The sequence below is a fragment of the Salmo salar genome, chromosome ssa11 (genome assembly GCF_905237065.1).
Source record: "Salmo salar chromosome ssa11, Ssal_v3.1, whole genome shotgun sequence".
NCBI lineage: Eukaryota > Metazoa > Chordata > Actinopteri > Salmoniformes > Salmonidae > Salmo > Salmo salar.
This window is the reverse complement of record NC_059452.1, coordinates 27,697,169-27,722,340: the sequence shown is the minus strand read 5'-3', so window position 1 is coordinate 27,722,340 and position 25,172 is coordinate 27,697,169. Positions and strand designations below refer to the sequence as shown.

Below are 25,172 nucleotides of genomic sequence, written 5' to 3'. Positions count from 1 at the left end.
GACACACAGACAGACCGACACGCAGACAGACCGACCGACACGCAGACAGACCAACACGCAGACAGACCGCCGACAGACCGACTGACTGACTGACCCGCAGACAAACCGACCGACTGATCCGCAGACAGACTGACCGACACGCAGACAGACAGACAGACAGACACAGACCGACATGCAGACAGACACGCAGACGGACGGACCGACACGCAGACAGACAGACAGACAGACAGACACGCAGATGGACAGACAGACACGCAGATGGACGGACCGACCAACGGACACGCAGACAGACTGACCGACACGCAGACAGACTGACCGACACGCAGACAGACTGACCGACACGCAGACAGACCGACCGACACGCAGACAGACCGACCGACACGCAGACAGACCGACCGACACGCAGACAGACCGACCGACACGCAGACAGACCGACCGACACGCAGACAGACCGACCGACACGCAGACAGACCGACCGACACGCAGACAGACCGACCGACACGCAGACAGACCGACCGACACGCAGACAGACCGACCGACACGCAGACAGACCGACCGACACGCAGACAGACCGACCGACACGCAGACAGACCGACCGACACGCAGACAGACCGACCGACCCGCAGACAGACCGACCGACTGACCGACCAACTGACTGACCGACCGACCCGCAGACAGACCGACATGCAGACAGACCGACCGACACGCAAGACAGACCGACCGACATGCAGACAGACCAACTGACCGACCGACCCGCAGACTGACCGACCGACTACCGACGGACCGACCGACCGGCAGACCGACGGACCGACCGACCGACATGCAGACGGACGGACCGACCGACATGCAGACGGACGGACCGACCGACCGGCAGACGGACGGACCGACCGACCGGCAGACGGACGGACCGACCGACCGGCAGACGGACGGACCGACCGACCGGCAGACGGACGGACCGACAGACGGACGGACCGACCGACCGGCAGACGGACGGACCGACCGACCGGCAGACGGACGGACCGACCGACCGGCAGACGGACGGACCGACCGACCGGCAGACGGACGGACCGACCGACCCGCAGACGGACGGACCGACCGACCCGCAGACGGACGGACCGACCGACCCGCAGACGGACGGACCGACACGCAGACGGACCGACCGACCGAATGACACGCAGACAGACAGACCGACCGACAGCCAGACCGACCGACCGACCCGCAGACAGCCAGACCGACCGACCGACCGACCGGCAGACCGACCGACAGCCAGACCGACCGACCCGCAGACAGCCAGACCGACCCGCAGACAGACAGACAGACCGACCCGCAGACAGACAGACAGACCGACCCGCAGACAGACAGACAGACCGACCCGCAGACAGACAGACCGACCCGCAGACAGACAGACCGACCCGCAGACAGACAGACCGACACGCAGACAAACAGACAGACCGACCGACACGCAGACTGACACACGCAGACCGACCGACACGCAGACTGACACACGCAGACCGACCGACACGCAGACAGACACACGCAGACCGACCGACACGCAGACAGACACACGCAGACCGACCGACACGCAGACAGACACACGCAGACCGACCGACCGCAGACAGACACACGCAGGCCGACCGACACGCAGACAGACACACGCAGACACAGACACACGCAGACAGACAGACAGACAGACACACGCAGACAGACAGACAGACAGACACACGCAGACAGACAGACACACGCAGACAGACAGACAGACACACGCAGACAGACAGACAGACAGACAGACAGACACACGCAGACAGACAGACTGACACACGCAGACAGACAGACACACGCAGAGACAGACAGACAGACACACGCAGAGACAGACAGACAGACTGACACACGCAGACAGACAGACAGACAGACTGACACACGCAGACAGACAGACAGACAGACTGACACACGCAGACAGACAGACAGACACACGCAGACAGACAGACTGACACACGCAGACAGACAGACTGACACACGCAGACAGACAGACTGACACACGCAGACAGACAGACTGACACACGCAGACAGACAGACTGACACACGCAGACAGACAGACTGACACACGCAGACAGACAGACTGACACACGCAGACAGACAGACTGACACACGCAGACAGACAGACTGACACACGCAGACAGACAGACTGACACACGCAGACAGACAGACTGACACACGCAGACAGACAGACTGACACACGCAGACAGACAGACTGACACACGCAGACAGACAGACTGACACACGCAGACAGACAGACAGACAGACAGACAGACTGACACACGCAGACAGACTGACACACGCAAACAGACAAATGGATGGATGCTGGTAAACCAGCCAAGGTCATGCAGGTTATTCAGTCCCAGTGTGCTGTGCAGGGAGGCAACTGGTTTAGGCCATTCTCAGCATTAGTGGAAACAGAGAGAAGGGGTGTGTGTGTCATTCATTCTATAGTGTGTGTATGTGCAGGATGTTGTGTGTGTTAGTTGAACTCTGGTGACTGAACAGTAGTCTCCCAGCAGTACCCATGCCTCACCAGGAAGGAAACACACACACACACAGACAGAGACACACACACACACAGTGTTTATAACAGCACATAACTCCAGTGGGAAAACAAAAAGACACACTTTAAACACTAGGGAGTGGTTACTATGCCCTGTTTGCTTTGTAAAGGCGTGGGAATCCCTGTGATGCCCTGTTATACAGAAGAGGGAGGCAGCTCTAGGCAGGATGGGTGGGTAGGGAGAAGTGTTAACCCAGAAAGAAGGGTTGGAGGTTAATGGTGCTGGTAAAACATCAAGATTCTCCTCCTCCACTCAGAAGGGAGCAGTTGCGTTGTGAGCCAGGCTGGCACCACTCACTTATAGGTGCTGAGCGGAGGGGCGGGCGAGGAGAAGGGCTCCTCGACAGACTCATCAAAGCTGTCAGGGACCAACAGTGAGAGATAGACACATTCAACATGGTGACCGTTGTCGCTGTATGGGACTGTAGTGTGTTGTATGTGAGGATTCATGTGTGCTAAAACAACAAATGTCTGTCTCCATAGAATAGATCAAATATTAATAAAGCTTGTATTGTAACTGAATAAAGAAACTATTGTGTTTTTATTAAACATGACATGAGGAGGGACTGTTCCTGACCAAATGAAAGAACATAGGAAGGGCCACCAACCACATCGGAAGCAACATAGCCGGTTCCTGTTAAGTGTCCATTCACAGTATCGGTGTCCACTAGAACCACAGCCGAGACAAAAGGTCTTACGGGGCAATTTTCTTATTTCCCTGTCCTGTCTACTGCACTCACAAGTGGTTCAGCTTTTGTCAGTAATGGGGAAAAAGAGACAACTTCTAAGCCCTTTGCGACCAAACTTGATGACCTTATAAAAAGTAAATGTGTTTGTGTTTTTATATACAATACGTGTAACAATAAGTGGACTTCCAAATTGCTTAACATTTACTGTACAGTCACTGATCTGTTGCTTAACATTTACTGTACAGTCACTGATCTGTTGCTTAACATTTACTGTACAGTCACTGATCTGTTGCTTAACATTTACTGTACAGTCACTGATCTGTTGCTTAACATTTACTGTACAGTCACTGATCTGTTGTTTGCATTTGGTAATTCCAAAAAAAGAACTGGCTTCCTAAATACACCTCCACAACCATAAACACCCACTGTATCAACAGACTGATGCATAGCAGGAGTACTACTCCAGTAAGGAGAGTCTGACGTCACCACTCTGACATGATGCCAGTTCAGGGCTCTTGTCATCCTCTCTGTGTTCTCAGACTTGGCCTTCCTTACCTCTCAGTGATCTTCGAGTGAGTTGTGCGCAGAGGGATGTCCTAGAAACATTTTTAAAACAACTGTTGTTAGACACGTCGTGCGTAAAACAGCAAGAAGTAAAGCAGCATGTAAATATGCCATCAAGTCGCAACAGTCTTCCACAGGAAATACTTATTCTTGTAGCAATACATTTCAACCTGTTATGCTTGATGTGTAAAGTGGACTATTTCTCTTAGAGGAAGTATGCATGGTAATCTTTTCATCAGTTATAATGCAGTTGCCCCTCCAGCCATCACTCACCTTGCACCGTAATTTTCCATTGACCATGGTGTCTGTGGTGTACCCCTCTCTGCTCTGTAGGTGGGCGAAGGGTTTGACGGCGCCCCAGGACTCCAGGTAACGGGTCATTCTCACTGACGCCCGCATCTTCAGCCCGTCATTCACACGCGGCTTGGGCATACTGCGGCTGTTCAGAGCCTGGTCCTTAGACTGATGACACACACACACGTTAACGAGGAGTACAGTCTCACATATACAGATAAGGCCCTTGTCAGGGATTCTGGAGGTAATACATTAAATGAGGTAGCTCACCCGAGGATCGATGACAAGGTATGTCTGAATGTTGAGCTCCTTCAGGTAGGCATCTCTTAGCCCACCGTTGCCCTCCTCCACCTCATAGGCCTTGTTCAGGTGCTTCAGGGTGGCCTCAGTGATGTGGACACGCCTGATCAAGACAAAGATGGGGGTTACTATTAGTAAAATGGACTTACTAGGACTAGGTTACTACTAGTAACTTAATAATGAATGCCACCATTGGGATTAAAGATTTACCATACATGGTTAACTCAACTACTAACATACCCAGGTAAGCCTCCAGACTCCATATAATTGGCCAGGGTGACATCATGTGACCAAACATCAAACTGCCACTTGCGGAGACCAATCACACCGCAGAGCACGTTGCCGGAGTGAACGCCCACTCTCATGTTGATGTCCACACCTGTGGCCTCGCGCACCTGTCTGAGGGGCGGGATCAGAATCTGTCAGATGTGTGATTGTGTCGGTGTTTTTTTAGGTTTCCCTGGGATTCCTTCTTATTGCTTTGACATCAGAGCCAGCTGAACAAATCAACTATTTCCTTGTTGTCATAACATGCGCACACATGCATACTGACGCCACACATACTCACCACATACGCTGCTGCTATGATCTATTATCTATCCTGTTGCCTAGTCACTTTACCCCTCCCTATAAGTACAGTACATAACTACCTCGATTACCTTGTACCCCTGCACATCACCTCAGTACTGGTACTTCCTGTATATAGCCATGTTATTACCTCGCACCCCTGTACATCGCCTCAGTACTGGTACTTTCTGTATATACCCATGTTATTACCTTGCACCCCTGTACATCGCCTCAGTACTGGTACTTTCTGTATATAGCCATGTTATTACCTCGCACCCCTGTACATCGCCTCAGTACTGGTACTTCCTGTATATAGCCATGTTATTACCTCGCACCCCTGTACATCGCCTCAGTACTGGTACTTCCTGTATATAGCCATGTTATTACCTCGTACCCCTGAACATCGCCTCAGTACTGGTACTTCCTGTATATAGCCATGTTATTAACTCGTACCCCTGCACATCGCCTCAGTACTGGTACTTCCTGTATATAGCCATGTTATTTCCTCATACCCCTGCACATTGCCTCAGTGCTGGTACTTCTTGTATATAGCCATGTTATTACCTCGTACCCCTGAACATCGCCTCAGTACTGGTACTTCCTGTATATAGCCATGTTATTTTTTTACTCGTTATCGTTATGGACTGTGTATTTATTCATTGTGTCACTATTTCTATTTTGTATTTCATTTATCTTTAACTCTGCATTGTTGGAAAGGGACCCTTAAGTAAGCATTTCACTGTTAGTCTACACCTGTTGTTTACGAAGCATGTAACAAATTAAATATGATTTGATTGTCCAACAGGGCAGAGAGAAGCCATGATAAAGCCTTCCTTTGAGAGACCCTCCAGAACACCTGATTATAGAACTAACTCACTCTCATAACCATCATTGACCCAGACGACTCATATCAACACCTACTACTTAGGCCAGAAAGTCCCCCTTTTGCATTATACAATAACACTACCCTCCCTACCTGACTAACATAGTTTATTTACTATACACTATTTATCTCACAATCTAATGAGAATACATGTTGCTAAAGTCCTGGAACCAACCAGAAGGATCACATGTTTTAGTAATTGTTTTCCCCCAGAAGGCCTTGGGGCTCCTCTGAACTCACTTGATGGCCTCACACATGTCCAGACCCATCTTCACACAGTTCTTGGCATGCATGGGCAGGGAGACAGGCAGGCCAGATACACAGTAGTAGCAGTCTCCCAAAATCTTGATTCTCATGCACTCGTTCTCCTGAAGAATAAAATAGAAAAATACCACAGACCATGAAGACCATCCAAGAAGCAGACACGTCAACTGGATTTAGCATTAACACAAACAAGGCATCAGAAGTTCTCCTGAAGAACCAAACACACAACACATCCATGCGTGTCCAGCCCAAGAACTACATGTACTTGTTTTTAACTATCGGAGATGATCTGTGTCATGAAACGCACTCTATAAAATAAATATATTATTATTTGAATTATGATGAAGCAAGTACTGATTAATGCCACATAAGTGGATTATGCATTACCACACTGTCGTCTTATCGTAATAAACGTAAAAGTGTAGCTAAATATTAAATAAAAGCTGAAAAGTCAGTGTTAATTTAACTAAAGGTGCAAATCATATAAATTATTAACTCACCTTTGCAATCTGGTCAAACTTCCCAAACAGCTCGTTGAGCATGATGACCAGCTCCTTCGGAGAGCAGTCGCTGGCCAATCGGGTGAAGCCCACAATGTCAGCATACAGAATACTGCAAAAAAACAAAAGCCAAGGGTGTGTTCATTAAGACACACGGTTTGCAAAGAAAACAAGAAGCATTCATTATTGGACAAGTTTAGATAGTCCCTCCCTGTTGCACACAGTTTCCAAGCATTTTCTTGCGATTCATGCTTACTGATCACGACCGACTCAGGACATATGGGGTCAAGACATCAGTGTCATAATGATGTCTGGCAGCATGATGTGTAGAGAAATCTGTTGTCTGCATGGATACGGCCAGGCTGGCCGCTACACTGATTAATCCCTCTGATGTTGTTGTATCACTAAACAAGAGTGTCATTGTCAGATAACGGTTGACTCTTGGGGTGTTGAAATGGAGTGGGGATAAATTATTACAGCTGGAGGTCCTATCCTGGATGAACAGTAATCCTAGGGGGCTAGAGAGGAGAGGTGAAGACTGAGTAGAAGGGAGATCGTGCTAAGGGGGTTGGCTCTAAGACATAAACTACAGCAGTATTTCCCCTATATTCATTTAGCAGCATCGTTGCCTCCACTCCAAAAGATATGATGAAAAGAAATATATATACAGTACCAGTCAGAAGTTTGTACACACCTACTCATTCCAGGGTTTCTTTATTTTGACTATTTTCTATTTTCTGCTATTAGCTTGTTGTGAGCCCTATCCTCCACACAGAGCACCTGACCCAGGCCACCACACATTCAGCCACCACAGCCTAATCACTGGCTCATTAACAGGGCTCAGAGGGCTAACTGCTGCCAAGGTCAGTCCTCATTAAAGTAACTAACGTTAGCCTATTGCTTCGCCTGGCAGACCAGAGAACCATGGCCGCACAGTAACTCTGACTGACAACAAGCAGGTGTTTCCTTTGAAAGAACATGTCTAATGACAAGCATGTCTCGTGTCATTACAAGGATCAAATGGGGAGGTGGTTGGGCTATAATTTACAGTAACACCAAAGGGCTTAAATGAGGATTCACGCACTAGCCGAGCAACAGCAGCACATGATACAGTCTGATCTTCACAAGGCCTTCTCAGATCAGACAGTTTAAATGTCCCTCCTTTTCTATGAAATCATATTTATTACGGGCCTAAACTTATCAACAAATCAACCAGGTAGTTACAAATGTCAGTTTGTCAGGCTACTGAGAAGATCGAAGAGTGTTGCTGACCTTAATTTGGGCAACAATTGGGCTCCCTCTCTCTCCAGGAAGGTAGAAGGTACAGTACAGTCTGTAAGCAATTACAGAGTCTAAAACTTAGGGAATCTATTGAGCCATCTGCCAAGGTTCACTGGATAGGCTACAAAGCCAATGTCTGTCAGCACTTTCTAAATGAATGCCCATAAAACAAAAGGCCTCATCTGGGTCAATGCTCAGCTAACACTGTCGTGCTAAATTCCATGAGAACTGACTGGGCATTGTGAGTGTAAAAAGACCTCCCAGAGCAGGGATGGGCAACTCCAGTCCTCGGGGGCCAGAGGATATCAGGGGAAATTAAATTAATACAATTAGAGAACACAAACTATACTAACTATTCAAAGCACACATGCAAACATATGATTTAACCCAGTGTTTTACCCAAGGCTCAGACTTTTGTTTCCATCTTTGCGGGCAGCACCCGGGTCTCACTGGGCCATGGATCCGGCGGACCTGCTCTTACTTGGGGCCAAAGCCAGGCCACTGGTACTTTTCAGCTTTCATTTACATAACAATGGCTAACTGTGAACTTTAACACCTTCTCACAAAGAAACTGATTCTGCTCAAGTCCCTAGCTATGGAAACACACTTTCAAAATCAAAATTTGTCACATGCGCCGAATACAACTGGTGTAGACCTTACAGTGAAATGCGTACTTACAAGCCCTTAACCAACAATGCAGTTTTAAGAAAATAAAACAAAAAAAAGTAGGACATAAGAATAACAAATAATTAAAGAGCAGCAGTAAATAACAATAGCGGGACTATATACAGAGTCAATGTGCGGGGGCACCGGTGTCGAGGTAATTGAGGTAATATGTACATGTAGGTAGAGTTATTAAAGTGACTATGCATAGATAATAACAGAGAGTAGCAACAGCATGGAGGGGGGGGCAATGCAAATAGTCTGGGTAGCCATTTGATTAGCTGTTCAGGAGTCTTATGGCTTCGGGGTAGAAGCCGTTTAGAAGCCTCTTGGACCTATACTTGGTGCTCCGGTACCACTTGCCATGCGGTTGTAGAGAGAACAGTCTATGACTAGGGTGGCTGGAGTCTTTGACAATTTTTAGGGCCTTCCTCTGACACCGCCTGGTACAGAAGTCCTGGATGGAAGAAAGCTTGGCCCCGGTGATGTACTGGGCCGTTCCCTAGTATGACATAAGGGTGTTTACACTTGTGTAACACTAGTGTTAAAGTTGAAAAGCAGAAAAAGAGCCAAAATTTAAAGGCAGGGAAAGAGAAAATCAAAGGCTAAAGCCAAAAGCGGAGTTTCATTCAAGAGAACATTTGGGTTGGGAAAATATTTTCCATGTGTGTTATTTGGTAGACTGAAAACCGTGCTTAGTTTGACAGGCAATGAGTGACATGCAAAGGATAGGATTCTACTGCGTTTCTTAGTAATTTTCTTAGAATATAACAGGTTATTTCAACATGCTGTATGTTTCTCAGTCATATTCTTAGTCCTTGACAGGCTATTGTTGTACTGTACCTGACGTTCTCGTGTCTCTTGACGTAGAGACTGTGGAAGTTGTTGTCTTTGACGAGTCGTTGCTGCTCTTCTTTGTCCTTGCAGTCTTGCAGACGCTCCATGATGGCCAGCTTCATCTTCATGGAGATGTAGACCGGCAGCACAGACTGCAGCAGGTTCTCCTACGCACGCACACACACACGTTAGCATCAACACACCACACCCACCCAACCACACACACTGTCCGATAGACAAAGGGTCATGAACCTATCCAATCTGGGAGAAACCCAATCTGAGTATCAACCAGCTGTCAGAGTGTCTTGCTGATCTGGTAACTCCACTAACAAGGGCCCCATTCACTTAGATTACTGTTAAAAGCTTTATAATCATTGTGCTGCCAGTCTGGTTGTACAGCCAGTCAACAGACAGATAGAACATTGCATTGAGAGCCTCTGGAATGGAATAGAGTCAGGTGAGATGGGAATCTAAGAAGTTAATAAGGAGATGTCTCAGGAAATCATTCTTCAATCACTACTGACCCCATCATAATTCCTGTTCACCCTTATGATGCGATACTGAGGCACCAGACTACTCTCTTTCCTCTCTGGTTTGGCTGCATCCATGGGGGGGGAGTTGCCCATAGGTACAGATCTAGGATCAAATCCTAACCTTAACCATTAGTGGAAGAAACGTAAAACTGACCCAAGACCAGTGTCACGGGGCAACTGGTTAGGCCTATATACTCTCCCAGATAGATTACCACCTCCTGGTTCAAATAACTGGAGCAGGTTTTCCAGTAAACCGTAAAGCATGGAAAGTCATTCTGCACAAAGTGGCCTTGATTTGGTTCAGTCAGCTCAGCTCTGTGCTGTAATTGATCTGGCAGATTCTATCTTACTGGGTCTAGAGAACAATGGCATAGTGCTCAGCTTTGAGACCCATTTCAAACCCTCCCTTCTCTCTTCTCTTTATTTATGGTGCCTGTGCTCTTTGGCTAACCCCTGTGGCACTGCTCCTTTTTTCGGGCTCAATACAACAGAGTAGAACAGAGGCGGTTCAAATGTTAACAATTATATCATTCCATTCTGTCCTGCTAGGCAACAGAGAAGCCAGCAGCCTCCTCTCTCTCATGGTGTGTGGTGTCACTTCCTAGGCAACTATTATTACAAATGAAAAACATTATGGTTAAAGAGCCATTTGAAACAGACACCCATTTTTACTAACGGAGCACACACAGACATCTACTTAAAAAATCATTACAATGAAATTTTATTTGAGGGGGATTTGATCATCGTAATGAAAAATACAAGCTAGAAAACAACAAGGCTGCTGGTCTTAAATGAAGTAAAAAATTAATCAGTGCTATTATGATAAAACATTTTAGCCTAACACTATAAACTTTTATTAGTCTTTCATACTTCCTGTATTTCAGTCGGGTCAGCCACTGTTCAGAAAGAGACACCAAAAGCTTATTCAACCAGACCAGGATTTCTGATACACTGCGAGATTGCCCTCGCCAAAGAGGTTTCTAATCTCAAGGGTCTTTCCTTAAAGATGAAATAACTAAATCAAGAAGATAGCGGAGTGTCTGATAAGATGTTCTCACCTGTTGTCTCTTTTCTATCTCCAGCTTCATGCGGATGCCCAGACATCTGAGTGTATCCTGGAAGGTCTGTCTTAGTGCTCTCTCCATCAGGACCTTATGGAAGGCCCCCACCCCACTGCCACACAGAAACACCACCGCATTGGACAGCAGCTGGGGAGAGAGGGACAGACATTACAACCTAGCTGCACAGCATAAGCATTTTATTGTCTGTTTTCAGAGAAATGTGCCTTACGCCTTAAAAATGCCTTACAGGACATAAAAAACAACACAATCTCATTGAAGCATACATGACACGAGTCATTAAACACACACACACACACACACACACACACACACACACACACACACTTTTCTATAAACAGGAAGTATCTAAAGCACAACATCGTGAACATACATATCGTTATGCATCACCAGGAGATCATGTAACACATGTATAATTGTTACTAACAGCATAACTAATAACACACCTGATTGGCCAGAAAGGGGCTGGGATCTTGGGTGTTGAAGACAGTGAGGCGTAGAGTGAGGACCATGATGTGAGAGAGTGAGGAGATCACACTGAGCACCACAGCATAGCACATCTGGAAAGGCAGCATGGTGTACACTGTGAAGATGATGAACAGGAAGAAGGGAACCTATAGGAGAAAAGGAGAGAGAGAGATAGGTCAGACTGATATGACATGAAACACTGTGTGGGGAAAGAGTCTCGGATTGGCAGCACTACCCAAAGAACAAGTGGTTTTACTGGACAACTGTCACCTCAGTGTACTGGCAAGATATGCTATAGCTAGGCAAATATAACTTTTTGATGCTTCTGTTCATGTGTAATGTACCTACAATATAATGTAGGTACACTCAGAGGCCAGTTTATTAGGTAGGTCACCCCGTTCAAAAAATGGTTCGCTCCTACAGACAGTGAGTCAAGTAGCCGTGGCTTGCTATATAAAGAAGGCAGAAAGATATCAATGCATTCAGTTACTGTTCGATTGAACGTTAGAATGGGCAAAATAGGTGACCTAAGCAACTGAGCGTGGTATGATCGTCGGTGCCCCTTTGCCTCCAGAACAGCCTGAATTCTTCAGGGCATGGATTCTATAAGGTGTGGCGTTCAAAAGTTGCTCAATTGGTATCAAGGGACCTAACGTGCGCCAGAAAAACATTCCCTATACCATTACACCACTGCCAACTGATGTGAATTTCAATTCACATCAGGTTTTGTTTGTTATCACATGGAGAAGGTTGCGTGCTCTGTGGGGTAGATCTTAAATCAGATAACTTCTTCAGGGAAGGAAACAGAAACTGTGTGAATCGTAATTCTGCAATAATGACCAAAGTAAGGATTTGGTGTAAGCAGCGTGAGTCCATGGCCCCATCCTGCCTGGTGTCAACGATACAGGCTGGTGGAGGTGGTTTAATGGTGTGGCTAATGTTTCCCTGGCACAAGTTAGGTTCCTAGATACCAATTGCACAACGCTTGAACGCTACACCTTATAGAATCCATGCCTGAAGAATTCAGTAAAGGGGGGTCCGACCCAGTACTAGATGGGTGTACCTAATAAACTGGCTGCTTTTGTAGATGGAGGAGAAGAGTAAGCGGACAAAGGAAGTGGGTGTCATAGAAATACAACATTTTGTTAAATCACATGACTTTTATATAAGAATGTATTCCTATATTAGTACATTCACACTGTTTTTCTTAGAGGCAACAGAATAGGGTTCTTTGAACTCTCATGTGTCTGTGTTAACGCTGACAGTAGATTTACCATGGCTTGGTGATAACCTAAAGACTGCATTCCATTCCATGATTAGTGTCTGTGTGCCTGTCTGTCGGTGCCAGGGGGACCCAATCTCCTGTTTATTTATCCCATATGGCAGATTAATACTGGACTCCATCATTCTGAGGGAAGGGCTTAGAATCCTATGTTGGATTAGTATTTCTGCATAAACAAGCAGTAAATGAACTAGACATATATCTGTTGCATGAGAGCACAATGTACCTTTGTATAATTTCATGTATCCGTCTTCGTCACAAGGACTCAGGAAGACTATGAAGAGTTGTAACTGAATCCCGTTTATTTGGGCTTTAACTCTACACTATTGGATGACCATTAACACTCTATTACTGCAGTAATTATTAATAAGGTGTGATGGTTTTGAAGAAATCAACAACAAAAAATGTCTCCTTTGATTAGAATAATTACTACATTTATTTTGAAAGCCAATAGGTTATGTCGTGCAACCTTTATTTAGAGCGAGAGTGTATACCTGGTCCCAGGGCAAGATGAGGGGTCCGCTGAAGATGAAGGTGAATCCCATGGTGAGGTGAGTGGCCCAGACCACCAGACCCAGCAGTCTCCTCCAGTGCTGGGTCAGGGTCTCTGTACACACCAGCACAAACACAGCCAGGAACACACACAGGCTGCAGCTCACCACGCTGACAAATGCACAGTGCTCCTCCGCACTCTGAAACGGAGAGGGAGAACATAACACACACTGAATCACAATTATGGAATTTACATTATACTCTACATTGAGATATACACACAGTCATAGACACTGATGCCATATCCATCTACACACAGCCATACAGACACACAATGCTCTACTCCTCTAATGAAAAGACAAGGATTAAAAAACAGGCTATAATATACATTCTGTCTGAGGACAGGTTTTGAAGTGTTATATAGATCAGGTACAATGATATGTCTAAACAACATTCACTCAACATCATTCAAGTCCCTTTATTATGCCTATGTACGGTCTAGTCATGAGACTGGCCCATATCTAATTCAGCATCGTGGCTTATTCAGGCTTATTGCACATCTGTCTCTGCGTCATGTCCTGTTGCTAGAGGCCACAGCATCTTCCTGATTGAATTACACAGAGAGGGAAGAGGAAGGCTCAGATATAGATTTCTGGTCTGTGTGTGTGTGTGTGTGTGTGTGTGTGTGTGTGTGTGTGTGTGTGTGTGTGCATATACACTTGCTTCAACTTGCGTGCAAGCCAGTTAGCGAGAAAGCAAGAGAGTGAGAGAATGGGAAAGAGTTAGATGCCAAGGAGAGTGGGAATGACTGTTTAAAGGTCCCTGAGCAGAAGGCCATCTCGGCATTGTATATTGAGCATGCTGGTTTCCATGGTAGCGAAAGTGAAGGCCTTTACTAGCACATTTAACTACGGCCACACCCACTAAATCGACCTATAGGAGACTTCATTTCCTTTTCTCATTTATTTTCAGATGGAAGGAAGTAGTGAAAGTCTATACAATTAGAGAACAGATTGCTTCTGATCCTCTCCCCTTGAAATCTCATCTGAAAAGCAATGACACAGGTGGGATCTGCTCAGTCTCAGCCTGCCATAAGTAAATGTTTACATCTGTTGGGAAATGCAATTCACATCAGGTTTTGTTTGGTATCACATGGTGAAGATTGTGTGCTCTGTGGTGTCGATCTTAAATCAGATCACTTCTTTAGGGAAGGAAACAAACCGTGCGAAACGTAATTCTGCAATAACAACCAAAATAAACCCACAAGAACATACACTCTCTCTAGTGTCCGTTGGTGGGTTAAGTTAACTTATGTAAAATGAGGACCACTTTAAAAGCATCCTCTCCGTGCTCTCTTTGACTCTCTTACACTCTCTGTACTCTTGTTAGAAGCTAAAGGACTTTATTCACCTAAAAACAACAGGGCTCTCAATAGGCCCTTTGTTCAATCTGAGCCCAACTATCCTGTTTAAGTACCACTTAGAAAAATATGTTGGAATGCCCTCCTCTCGCTCACTGGTGGGCTCATGGTCTCTAACAGGTAGTCTATCTATCCACAGTGGAGAGGGAAGTTATACAAGTTGAACACAGTGACTACAGTTGAAGTCGGAAGTTTACATACACCTTAGCCAAATACATTTAAACTCAGTTTTTCACAATTTCTGACATTTAGTCCTAGTAAAAATTCCCTGTCTTAGGTCAGTTAGGATCACCACTTTATTTAAGAATGTGAAATGTCAGAATAATAGTAGAGAGAATGATTTATTTCAGCTTTTATTTATTTCATCACATTTCCAGTGGGTCAGAAGTTTACATACACTCAATGAGTATTTGGTAGCATTGCCTTTAAATTGTTTAACTTGGGTCAAACGTTTAGGGTAGCCTTCCACAAGCTTCCCACAATAACTTGGGTGAATTTTGTCCCATTCCTCCTGACAGAGCTGGTGTAACTGAGTCAGGTTTGTAGGCCTCCTTGCTCGCACACACTTTTTCAGTTCTGCCCACAAATTTTCTATGGGATTGAGGTCAGGGCTTTGTGATGGCCACTCCAATACCTTGACTTTGTTGTCCTTAAGCCATTTTGCCACAACTTTGGAAGTATGCTTGGGGTCATTTACCATTTATTTTGGTATTGCCCTCAGGTAGCCTGTTTCTGGTCTCAGATTCAGGAATGTTTGAAAATGCATAGCATTGATCTAAAATTGACCATAGAAATAGTACTGTTAGGGGACCTGGAAAGACCGGGTCAGTGAATTACTAATATACTAATAGTCTTAGTAAAAGTATGTATCTTCAACTTGCAATCTGTGGATTCTATTCGATTAGATAGATTGAAATTGTACGTTAAAACATCACAGCATAGTTCAAAGATATGTGTTGCGTAGGAACTCAAAGTGGGTGGCCAGCAGAGATAGATGGGATGGGCTGATGGAAGCTGAGGGTTGGTATGTGGAATTGGAGACAAGTGGGAGTGGAGTTGCTGTGTGAGAGATAGAATGATGGTCAAAGATAAGTTTTTTTTTAAATTGTGAAAATAAAACATCATAAAATGTACATTTGAATGACACTAAGTGCCAGTGTTTTTGCCGGTTTGCCTGAGGGTGATGCCGTGCAGGTGTTTGTACACATGCATACACTCTCATTAAAATAAACAATTACAAGAACACACACATACATATAATAGTGCCAGACATGCACACAAACATATATAGTTGGCATTTCTGTAATGATTTTAGCTGTCCTTGATGTCCTTTGTTTTAAATGTAATATTATATATTTTTTATTTTTTTGGATTGTTTGCTGTTTTCTTCTGTTATTCCCTTTTTTCTCTTTAGTTCATTCTCTTGGTTGTTGGTGCATTGGGGGGGTTCTTGGGGGGTGGGGGATGGAATTAATTGTATTTATTTAGTTTTTTTCTTCCTGGGGGGGACTGTGGAAGGGGTCTCGAATGGTTGAGGGAGAGCTATTGGGGAACTGTGGGGGTGCTTGGAGGGTTCGGGTTCACGTTTTTTGGCCTGGTGGTTGATCGGTAAACATGCCCTTGAGGAGGGCATTGACCCTGGATGCTTCTGTGTGTTGCTCGGGATTGGAATCTGTTGGGATGACTGGTATGATGTAGTTATTGAGCGGCTTCACTGCAAGTATATTGTATGTTTCGAAAATTCTATAAATAATTAAAAATAATAAAATTTAAAAAAATATGCTTGAGGTCATTGTCCATTTGGAAGACCCATTTGCGACCAAGCTTTAACTTCCTGACTGATGTCTTGAGATGTTGCTTCAATATATCCACATCATTTTCCTTCCTCATGATGCCATCTGTTATGTGAAGCGCACCAGTCCCTCCTGCGGCAAAGCAACCCCACAACATGATGCTGCCACCTCCCATGCTTCACGGTTGGGATGGTGTTCTTCGGCTTGCAAGCTTCCCCCTTTTTCCTCCAAACATAACGATGGTCATTATGGCCAAACAGTTCTATTTTTGTTTATCAGACCAGAGGACATTTCTCCAAAAAGTACAATCTTTGTCCCCATATGCAGTTGCAAACCGTAGTCTGGAGCAGTGGCTTCTTCCTTGCTGAGTGGCCTTTCAGGTTATGACGATATATGACTCGTTTTACTGTGGATATAGATACTTTTGTACCCGTTTCCTCCAGCACCTTCACAAGGTCCTTTGCTGTTGTTCTGGGATTGATTTGCACTTTTTGCACCAAAGTACGTTCATCTTTAGGAGACAGAACGCGTCTCCTTCCTGACCGGTATGACGGCTGCGTGGTCCCATGGTGTTTATACTTGCGTACTATTGTCTGTACAGATGAATGTGGTACCTTCAGGCGTTTGGAAATTGGCTGATTTCTTTAGATTTTCCCATGATGTCAAGCAAACAGGCACCGAGTTTGAAGGTCAGCCTTGAATACATCCACAGGTACACCTCCAATTGACTCAAATTATGTCATAAGCTATCAGAAGCTTCTAAAGCCATGACATCATTTTCTGGAATTTTCCAAGCTGTTTAAAGGCACAGTCAACTTCGTGTATGTAAACTTCTGACCCACTGGAATTGTGATACAGTGAATTATAAGTGAAAAAATCTGTCTGTAAACAATTTTTGGAAACATGACTTGTGTCATGCACAAGGTAGATGTCCTAACTGACTTGCCAAAACTATAGTTTGTTAACAAGAAATTTGTGGAGTGGTTGAAAAACGAGTTAATGACTCCAACCTATGTGTATGTAAACTTCCGACTTCAACTGTATATCACACTTATCCTCACAGGCCTGTGCATTTAACAATAGGCATTAGCCTACACATGCTAACTAACCTGCCACGAAAACATTAGTGGTGGGTTCTACTCCATCAAAAGGAACATAACAGTCGACATCCCAATTAGGATCTGGCAAAAAAATACTTCAATCAGTTATAGAACCCATTGCCCTCTACGGTTGTGAGGTCTGGGGTCCACTCACAAACCAAGAACTCACAAAATGAGAAACACTAAATTGAGATTGCATGCATAATATAGCAAAAACATCCTCTGTGCACAACATAAAACACCAAATAATGCATGCAAGGCAGAATTCGGACAATATCCGCTAATTATCAAAATCCAGAAAAGAGACGTTAACTTCTACAACAACTTAAAAGGAAGCGATTCCCAAACCTTCCATAAGAAAGCAATCACCTACAGAGAGATGAACCTAGAGAACAGTCTGCTCAGCAAGCTGGTCCTGGCGTTCTGTTCACAAACACAAACAGACCACACAGAGCCCCAGGACAGGAATACAACTAGACTCAACCAAATCATGAGAAAACAAAAAGACTATTACTTGACACATTGGAAAGAACTACCCAAAAAACAAAGCATACTGGAATGCTATTTGGCCCTAAACAGAGAGTACAGTGGCAGAATACCTGAACACTGTGACTGACCCACAAGCAAGGAAATCAGCATAGCCTTGCTATTGAGAGAGGCCGCCATAGGCATAGCCTGTCTTCTTCTCAGGTATGTGCCCACAAATTGTGGAAACTGAGCTGCACTTCCTAACCTCCTGCCAAATGTATGACCATATTAGAGACACATATTTCCCTCAGATTACACAAACCCACAAAGAATTTGAAAACAAATCCAATTTTGATAAACTCCCATATCTATGATGTGAAATACCACAGTGTGCCAGCACAGCAGCAATATTTGTGATCTGTTTCCAAAAGAAAAGGACGGTCAGGGAAGCAAACACCATTGTAAATAAAAACTACACTGAACAAAACTATGAACGCAACATGTAAAATGTTGGTCCCATGTTTCATGAGCTGAAATAAAAGATCCCAGATATGTTCCATACGCACAAAATGCATATTTCTCAAATTTTGTGGACAAATATGTTAACATCCCTGTTAGTGAGCATTTCTCCTTTGCCAAGACAATCCATCCACCTGACAGGTGTGGGATATCAAGAAGATGATTAAACAGAGTGATCATTACACAGGTGTACATTGTGCTGGAGACAATAAAAGACCTCTCTAAAATGTGCAGTTTTGTCACAACACAACGCTGCAGATGTCTACATTTTGAGGGAGCGTGCAAGTGGCATGCTGACTGCAGGAATGTCCACCAGAGCTGTTACCACTGAAGTGAATGTTCATTTTTCTACCATAAGCCGCCTCTGTCGTTTTAGAGAATTTGGCAGTACTTCCAACCGGAGTCCACATGTAACCACGCCAGCCCAGGACCTTCTTCACCTGCGGGATTGTCTGAGACCAGCCACCCGGACAGCTGATAAAACAGTGGGTTTACACAACTGAAGAATTTCTGCACAAACTGCCAGGAACAGTCTCAGGGAAGCTCATCGGCGTGTTCGTCATCCTCACCAGGGTCTTGACCTGACTGCAATTCTGCGTCGCAACCGACTTCAGTGGGCAAATGCTCACCTTGGATGGCCACTGGCACGCTGGAGAAGTGTGCTCTTCATGGATGAATTCCAGTTGTTTCAACTGTACCGGGCAGATGGCAGACAGCGTTGTGTGGGGGAGCGGTTTACTGATGTCAACATTGTGAACAGAGTACCCCATGGTGACGGTACGGTGGGGTTATGGTATAGGCAGGTATAAGCTACGGACAACAAACCCAATTTCATTTTATCGATGGCAATTTGAATGCACAGACATACTGTGACGAGATCCTGAGGCCCATTATCGTGCCATTCATCTGCCGCCATCACCTCATGTTTCAGCATGATAATGCACAGCCCCATGTTGCAAGGATCTGTACACAATTCCTGGAAGCTGAAAATGTCCCAGCTCTTCCATGGCCTGCATACTCACCAGACATGTCATCCATTGAGCATGTTTGGGTTTCTCTGGATCGACGCGTACGACAGCATGTTCCAGTTCCTGCCAATATCCATCGACTTTGCACAGCCATTGAAGGAGTGGGAAAACATTCCACAGGCCACAATCAACAGCCAGATCAACTCTACGTGAAGGAGATGTGTCGCGCTGCATGAGGTTAATGGTGACTGGTTTTCTGATCCACGTCCCTACCTTTTTTTTTTAAGGTATCAGTGACCAACAGATGCATATCACTATTCCCAGTCATGTGAAATCCATAGATTAATGAATTTATTTCAATGGACCGATTTCCTTATATGAACTGTAACTCAGAAAAATCTTTCAACAAAAATATAAAACGCAACATGCAGCAATTTCAGTTTATATTTATCTGTCTATTTATTTTCCCTTTCGTAATTCAACTATTTGCATAGTTACAACACTGTACGTAGCCAGCAATATAACATTTGAAATAATTTCAGATTATTTATTTCACTTTTGTTTAATATCTATTCCACTTACTTTGGCAATCTAAACATGTTTCCAATGCCAATAAAGCCCCTTGAGAGAAAGACCGAGAGAAATCTGAGACTAGGAAGTGATGGAAGTCTCTCTCCATCCATATATCAGCGTGTCTGGGTTCTGAAAGCAGCACAATGACAGGAAAGTGAGGGCTCGTTTTCCTTTAGGAGGGAGCAGTAATGAGACCTGATGATGGACCTAGTTTGGCATCAACACCTGAACGAGAAAAGTGCTACAGTGCCTCAGGCCCTGCCAATGTCAACAGCATGAGTGTGTCCCAAATGGCACCCTTTTACTTATACAGTGCACTACTTGTGACCAGAGCCCTAGTCAAAAGAAGTGCACTATATAGGGAATAGGGTGCCATTTTAAGAAGCAACCACATCATCGTTCACTGGCCCTAACTGACTGAAGCCCTGTAAAACAACACATTTCACTGCACCTATTCCGTGTATGTGACAATAAAGTAATCACCCGTCAGTTTATTAGGTACACCACCCTGTTCACGAAAATGGATTGCTCCTACAGACAGTGGCTTGCTTGGATCGCTCCTACGTGGCCGTGGCTTACTATATAAAGCAGGCATCGAGGCATTCAGTTGCTGTTCGATTGAACAGCTAGTGACCTATACGACTGAGCGTGGTGTGATCGGTGCCAGGCGACCTCCTGGTCTTTTCACGCACGACAGTGTCTAGGGTTTACCGAGAATGGTGTGACAAACAAATAACCTCTAGTCAGTCAGCAGTCCTGTGGGCAAAAACAGCTCGTTGATGAGAGGGCAAAGGAGGATGGCAAGAATCATGCAAGCTAACAGGTGGAACACAAACAGGCAAATAATGGCATCCAACTGGCCTCACAACCGCAGACCACGTGTAACCACACCTGCGGGATCATCAGAGGGTGGGATGCTGAGGAGTATTTTTGTCAGTAATAAAGCCCTTTTGTGGGGAAAAACTAACTCAGGTTGGCTGGCCCTGGTTCCCAAGTGGGTGGGCCTGGCTCCCAAGTGGGTGGGCCTATGCCCTCCGCCTATGCCCTCCTATGCACCTCTGCCCAGTCATGTGAAATCCATAGATTAGGGTCTAATGAATATACAGTGCCTTGCGAAAGTATTCGGCCCCCTTGAACTTTGACCTTTTGCCACATTTCAGGCTTCAAACATAAAGATATAGAACTGTAATTTTTTGTGAAGAATCAACAACAAGTGGGACACAATCATGAAGTGGAACGAAATTTATTGGATATTTCAAACTTTTTTAACAAATAAAAAACTGAAAAATTGGGCGTGCAAAATTATTCAGCCCCCTTAAGTTAATACTTTGTAGCGCCACTTTTTGCTGCGATTACAGCTGTAAGTCGCTTGGGGTGTCTATCAGTTTTGCACATCGAGAGACTGACATTTTTGCCCATTCCTCCTTGCAAAACAGCTCGAGCTCAGTGAGGTTGGATGGAGAGCGTTTGTGAACAGCAGTTTTCAGTTCTTTCCACAGATTCTCGATTGGATTCAGGTCTGGACTTTGACTTGACCATTCTAACACCTGGATATGTTTATTTGTGAACCATTCCATTGTAGATTTTGCTTTATGTTTTGGATCAGTGTCTTGTTGGAAGACAAATCTCCGTCCCAGTCTCAGGTCTTTTGCAGACTCCATCAGGTTTTCTTCCAGAATGGTCCTGTATTTGGCTCCATCCATCTTCCCATCAATTTTAACCATCTTCCCTGCCCCTGCTGAAGAAAAGCAGGCCCAAACCATGATGCTGCCACCACCATGTTTGACAGTGGGGATGGTGTGTTCAGGGTGATGAGCTGTGTTGCTTTTACGCCAAACATAACGTTTTGCATTGTTGCCAAAAAGTTAGATTTTGGTTTCATCTGACCAGAGCACCTTCTGCCACATGTTTGGTGTGTCTCCCAAGTGGCTAGTGGCAAACTTTAAATGACACTTTTTATGGATATCTTTAAGAAATGGCTTTCTTCTTGCCACTCTTCCATAAAGGCCAGATTTGTGCAGTATACGACTGATTGTTGTCCTATGGACAGAGTCTCCCACCTCAGCTGTAGATCTCTGCAGTTCATCCAGAGTGATCATGGGCCTCTTGGCTGCATCTCTGATTAGTCTTCTCCTTGTATGAGCTGAAAGTTTAGAGGGACGGCCGGGTCTTCGTAGATTTGCAGTGGTCTGATACTCCTTCCATTTCAATATTATCGCTTGCACAGTGCTCCTTGGGATGTTTAAAGCTTGGGAAATATTTTTGTATCCAAATCCGGCTTTAAACTTCTCCACAACAGTATCTCGAACCTGCCTGGTGTGTTCCTTGTTCTTCATGATGCTCTCTGCGCTTTAAACGGACCTCTGAGACTATCACAGAGCAGGTGCATTTATACGGAGACTTGATTACACACAGGTGGATTCTATTTATCATCATTAGTCATTTAGGTCAACATTGGATCATTCAGAGATCCTCACTGAACTTCTGGAGAGAGTTTGCTGCACTGAAAGTAAAGGGGCTGAATAATTTTGCACGCCCAATTTTTCAGTTTTTTATTTGTTAAAAAAGTTTGAAATATCCAATAAATTTCGTTCCACTTCATGATTGTGTCCCACTTGTTGTTGATTCTTCACAAAAAATTACAGTTTTATATCTTTATGTTTGAAGCCTGAAATGTGGCAAAAGGCCGAATACTTTCGCATGGCAGTGTATTTAAATTGACTGATTTACTTATATGAACTGCAACTCAGAAAAATCTTTTAAATTGTTTAATTTATATTTTTTAAATGTACTTCCCCCTCAGCTCAGACCTGCAATAACTCTCATAACACTCCTCTTTTATTAAGGGAACCTACAGTACACTACAGTTCAAAAGTTTGGGGTCACTTAGAAATGTCCTTGTTTTCCATGAAAACATACATGAAATTAGTTGCAAAATGAATAGGGAATATAGTCAAGACATTGACAAGGTTATAAATAATTATTTTTAATTGAAATAACTGTGTCCTTCAAACTTTGCTTTCGTCAAAGAATCCTCCATTTACAGCAATTACAGCCTTGCAGACCTTTGGCATACTAGTCGTCAATTTGTTGAGGTAATCTGAAGAGATTTCACCCCATGCTTCCTGAAGCACCTTCCACAAGTTGGATGGCTTGATGGGCACTTCTTACGTACCATACGGTCAAGCCGCTCCCACAACAGCTCAATTGGGTTGAGATCCGGTAACTGTGCTGGCCACTCCATTATAGACAGATTACCAGCTGACTGCTTCTTCCCTAAATAGTTCTTGCATAGTTTTGAGTTGTGCTTTGGGTCATTGTTCTGTCGTAGGTGGAAATTGGCTCCAATTAAGCGCCATCCACAGGGTATGGCATGGTGTTGCAAAATGGAGTGATAGCCTGACTGCCTTCTTCAAGATCCCTTTTACCCCTGTACAAATCTCCCACTTTACCAACACCAAAGCACGCCCAGACCATCACATTGCCTCCACCATGCTTGACGGATGGCGTCAAGCCCTCCTCCAGCATATTTTCATTTTTTTCTGTGTCTCATGAATGTTTTGTGATCCGAACACCTCAAACTTAGATTCATCTGTCCATAACACTTTTTTCCAATCTTCCTCTGTCCAGTGTCTGTGTTCCTTTGCCCATCTTAATATTTTATTTTTATTGGCCAGTCAGATATGGCTTTTTCTTTGCAACTCTGCCTAAAAGGCCAGCATCCCAGAGTCGCCTCTTCACTGTTGATGTTGAGACTGGTGTTTTGTGGGTACTATTCAATGAAGCTGCCAGTTGAGGACTTGTGAGTTGTACAAGATCTTCAGTTTCTTGGCAATTTCTCGCATGGAATAGTCTTCATTTCTCAGAACAAGAATAGACATGAGTTTCAGGAGAAAGTGCTTTGTTTCTGGCCATTTTGAGCCTGTAATCGAACCCACAAACGCTGATGCTCCAGATACTCAACTAGTCTAAAGAAGGCCAGTTTTATTGCTTCTTTAAATCAGAACAACAGTTTTCAGCTGTGCTAACATAATTGCAAAAGGGTTTTCTAATGACCAATTAGCCTTTTAAAATGATAAACCTGGATTAGCTAACACAACGTGCCATTGGAACACAGGAGTGATGGTTGCTGATAATGGGCCTCTGTGCGCCTATGTAGATATTCCATGAAAAATCAGCTGTTTCCGGCTACAACAGTCATTTACAACATTAACAATGTCTACACTGTATTTCTGATCTATTTGATGTTATTTTAAATGGACAAAATGGGCTTTTCTTAAAAAAATTATAAGTGACCTCAAACTTTTAAACGATAGTGTATTTGCGAAAGGGTTTTCTGATGATCAATTAGCCTTTTAAAATTATAAACTTGGATAAGCTAACACAACGTGCCATTGGAACACAGGAGTGATGGTTGCTGATAATGGGCCTCTGTATGCCTACAGTGGTTCGTCCTTTAAAAGTTGCATACTGCAGCACAGCTTGCATGGTGCCGCAGAATTCTATGGCACATTTGCTGTTTGCCAACCACTGGTACCATTAATGCTAGTTAGTGCTAGTTTGACCACCAGAGGGCATCTTTGAGAAGCATTTGATAGCCTTCAATAGTGGCTGTACTAGAGAATTTAAAACCTTTTCTTTTAAGAACATAGTATATGGGACTGATTTTAAGACATTTTGCTTTATTAACCTGTTTGGGATAGGGGGCAGTATTTTCACGGCCGGATAAAAAACGTACCCAATTTAATCTGGTTACTACTCCTGCCCAGAAACTAGAATATGCATATAATTAGTAGATTTGGATAGAAAACACTCTAATTTGAATGGTGTCTGTGAGTATAACAAAACTCATATGGCAGGCCAAAACCTGAGAAGATAATATACAGGAAGTGCCCTGTCTGACAATTTGTTCTCCTAGGGCATCTCCATCAAAAATACAGCATCTCTGCTGTAACGTTACATTTTCTAAGGCTTTCATTGGCTCTAGGAAGGCGCCAGAAAGTGGAATGAGAGCTCTCCAGTCTCTGGGCGAAAAA

The 25,172-nt window shown here is 44.5% G+C and overlaps 1 protein-coding gene across 3 annotated transcripts in view; it reads right to left on the bottom strand.

The window, feature by feature from the left end:
- The window catches only part of LOC106562384 (adenylate cyclase type 2), an 81,732-nt gene that overhangs the window by 14,900 nt on the left and 41,660 nt on the right, over positions 1-25,172 (bottom strand). For 2 of the 3 annotated variants that reach the window (XM_014127240.2, XM_045689296.1), the window contains exons 3-13: positions 13,298-13,495; positions 11,500-11,667; positions 11,033-11,182; positions 9,448-9,608; positions 6,661-6,772; positions 6,137-6,264; positions 4,687-4,845; positions 4,417-4,549; positions 4,126-4,314; positions 3,844-3,884; positions 2,898-2,957 (exon numbers count right to left, since the gene is read on the bottom strand). In XM_014127240.2, the coding sequence (XP_013982715.1) occupies positions 2,898-2,957; positions 3,844-3,884; positions 4,126-4,314; positions 4,417-4,549; positions 4,687-4,845; positions 6,137-6,264; positions 6,661-6,772; positions 9,448-9,608; positions 11,033-11,182; positions 11,500-11,667; positions 13,298-13,495 (1,499 nt within the window). The remainder of the gene's footprint in view (positions 1-2,897; positions 2,958-3,843; positions 3,885-4,125; positions 4,315-4,416; positions 4,550-4,686; positions 4,846-6,136; positions 6,265-6,660; positions 6,773-9,447; positions 9,609-11,032; positions 11,183-11,499; positions 11,668-13,297; positions 13,496-25,172) is intronic. The other variant, XM_014127242.2, reaches the window with a different exon arrangement.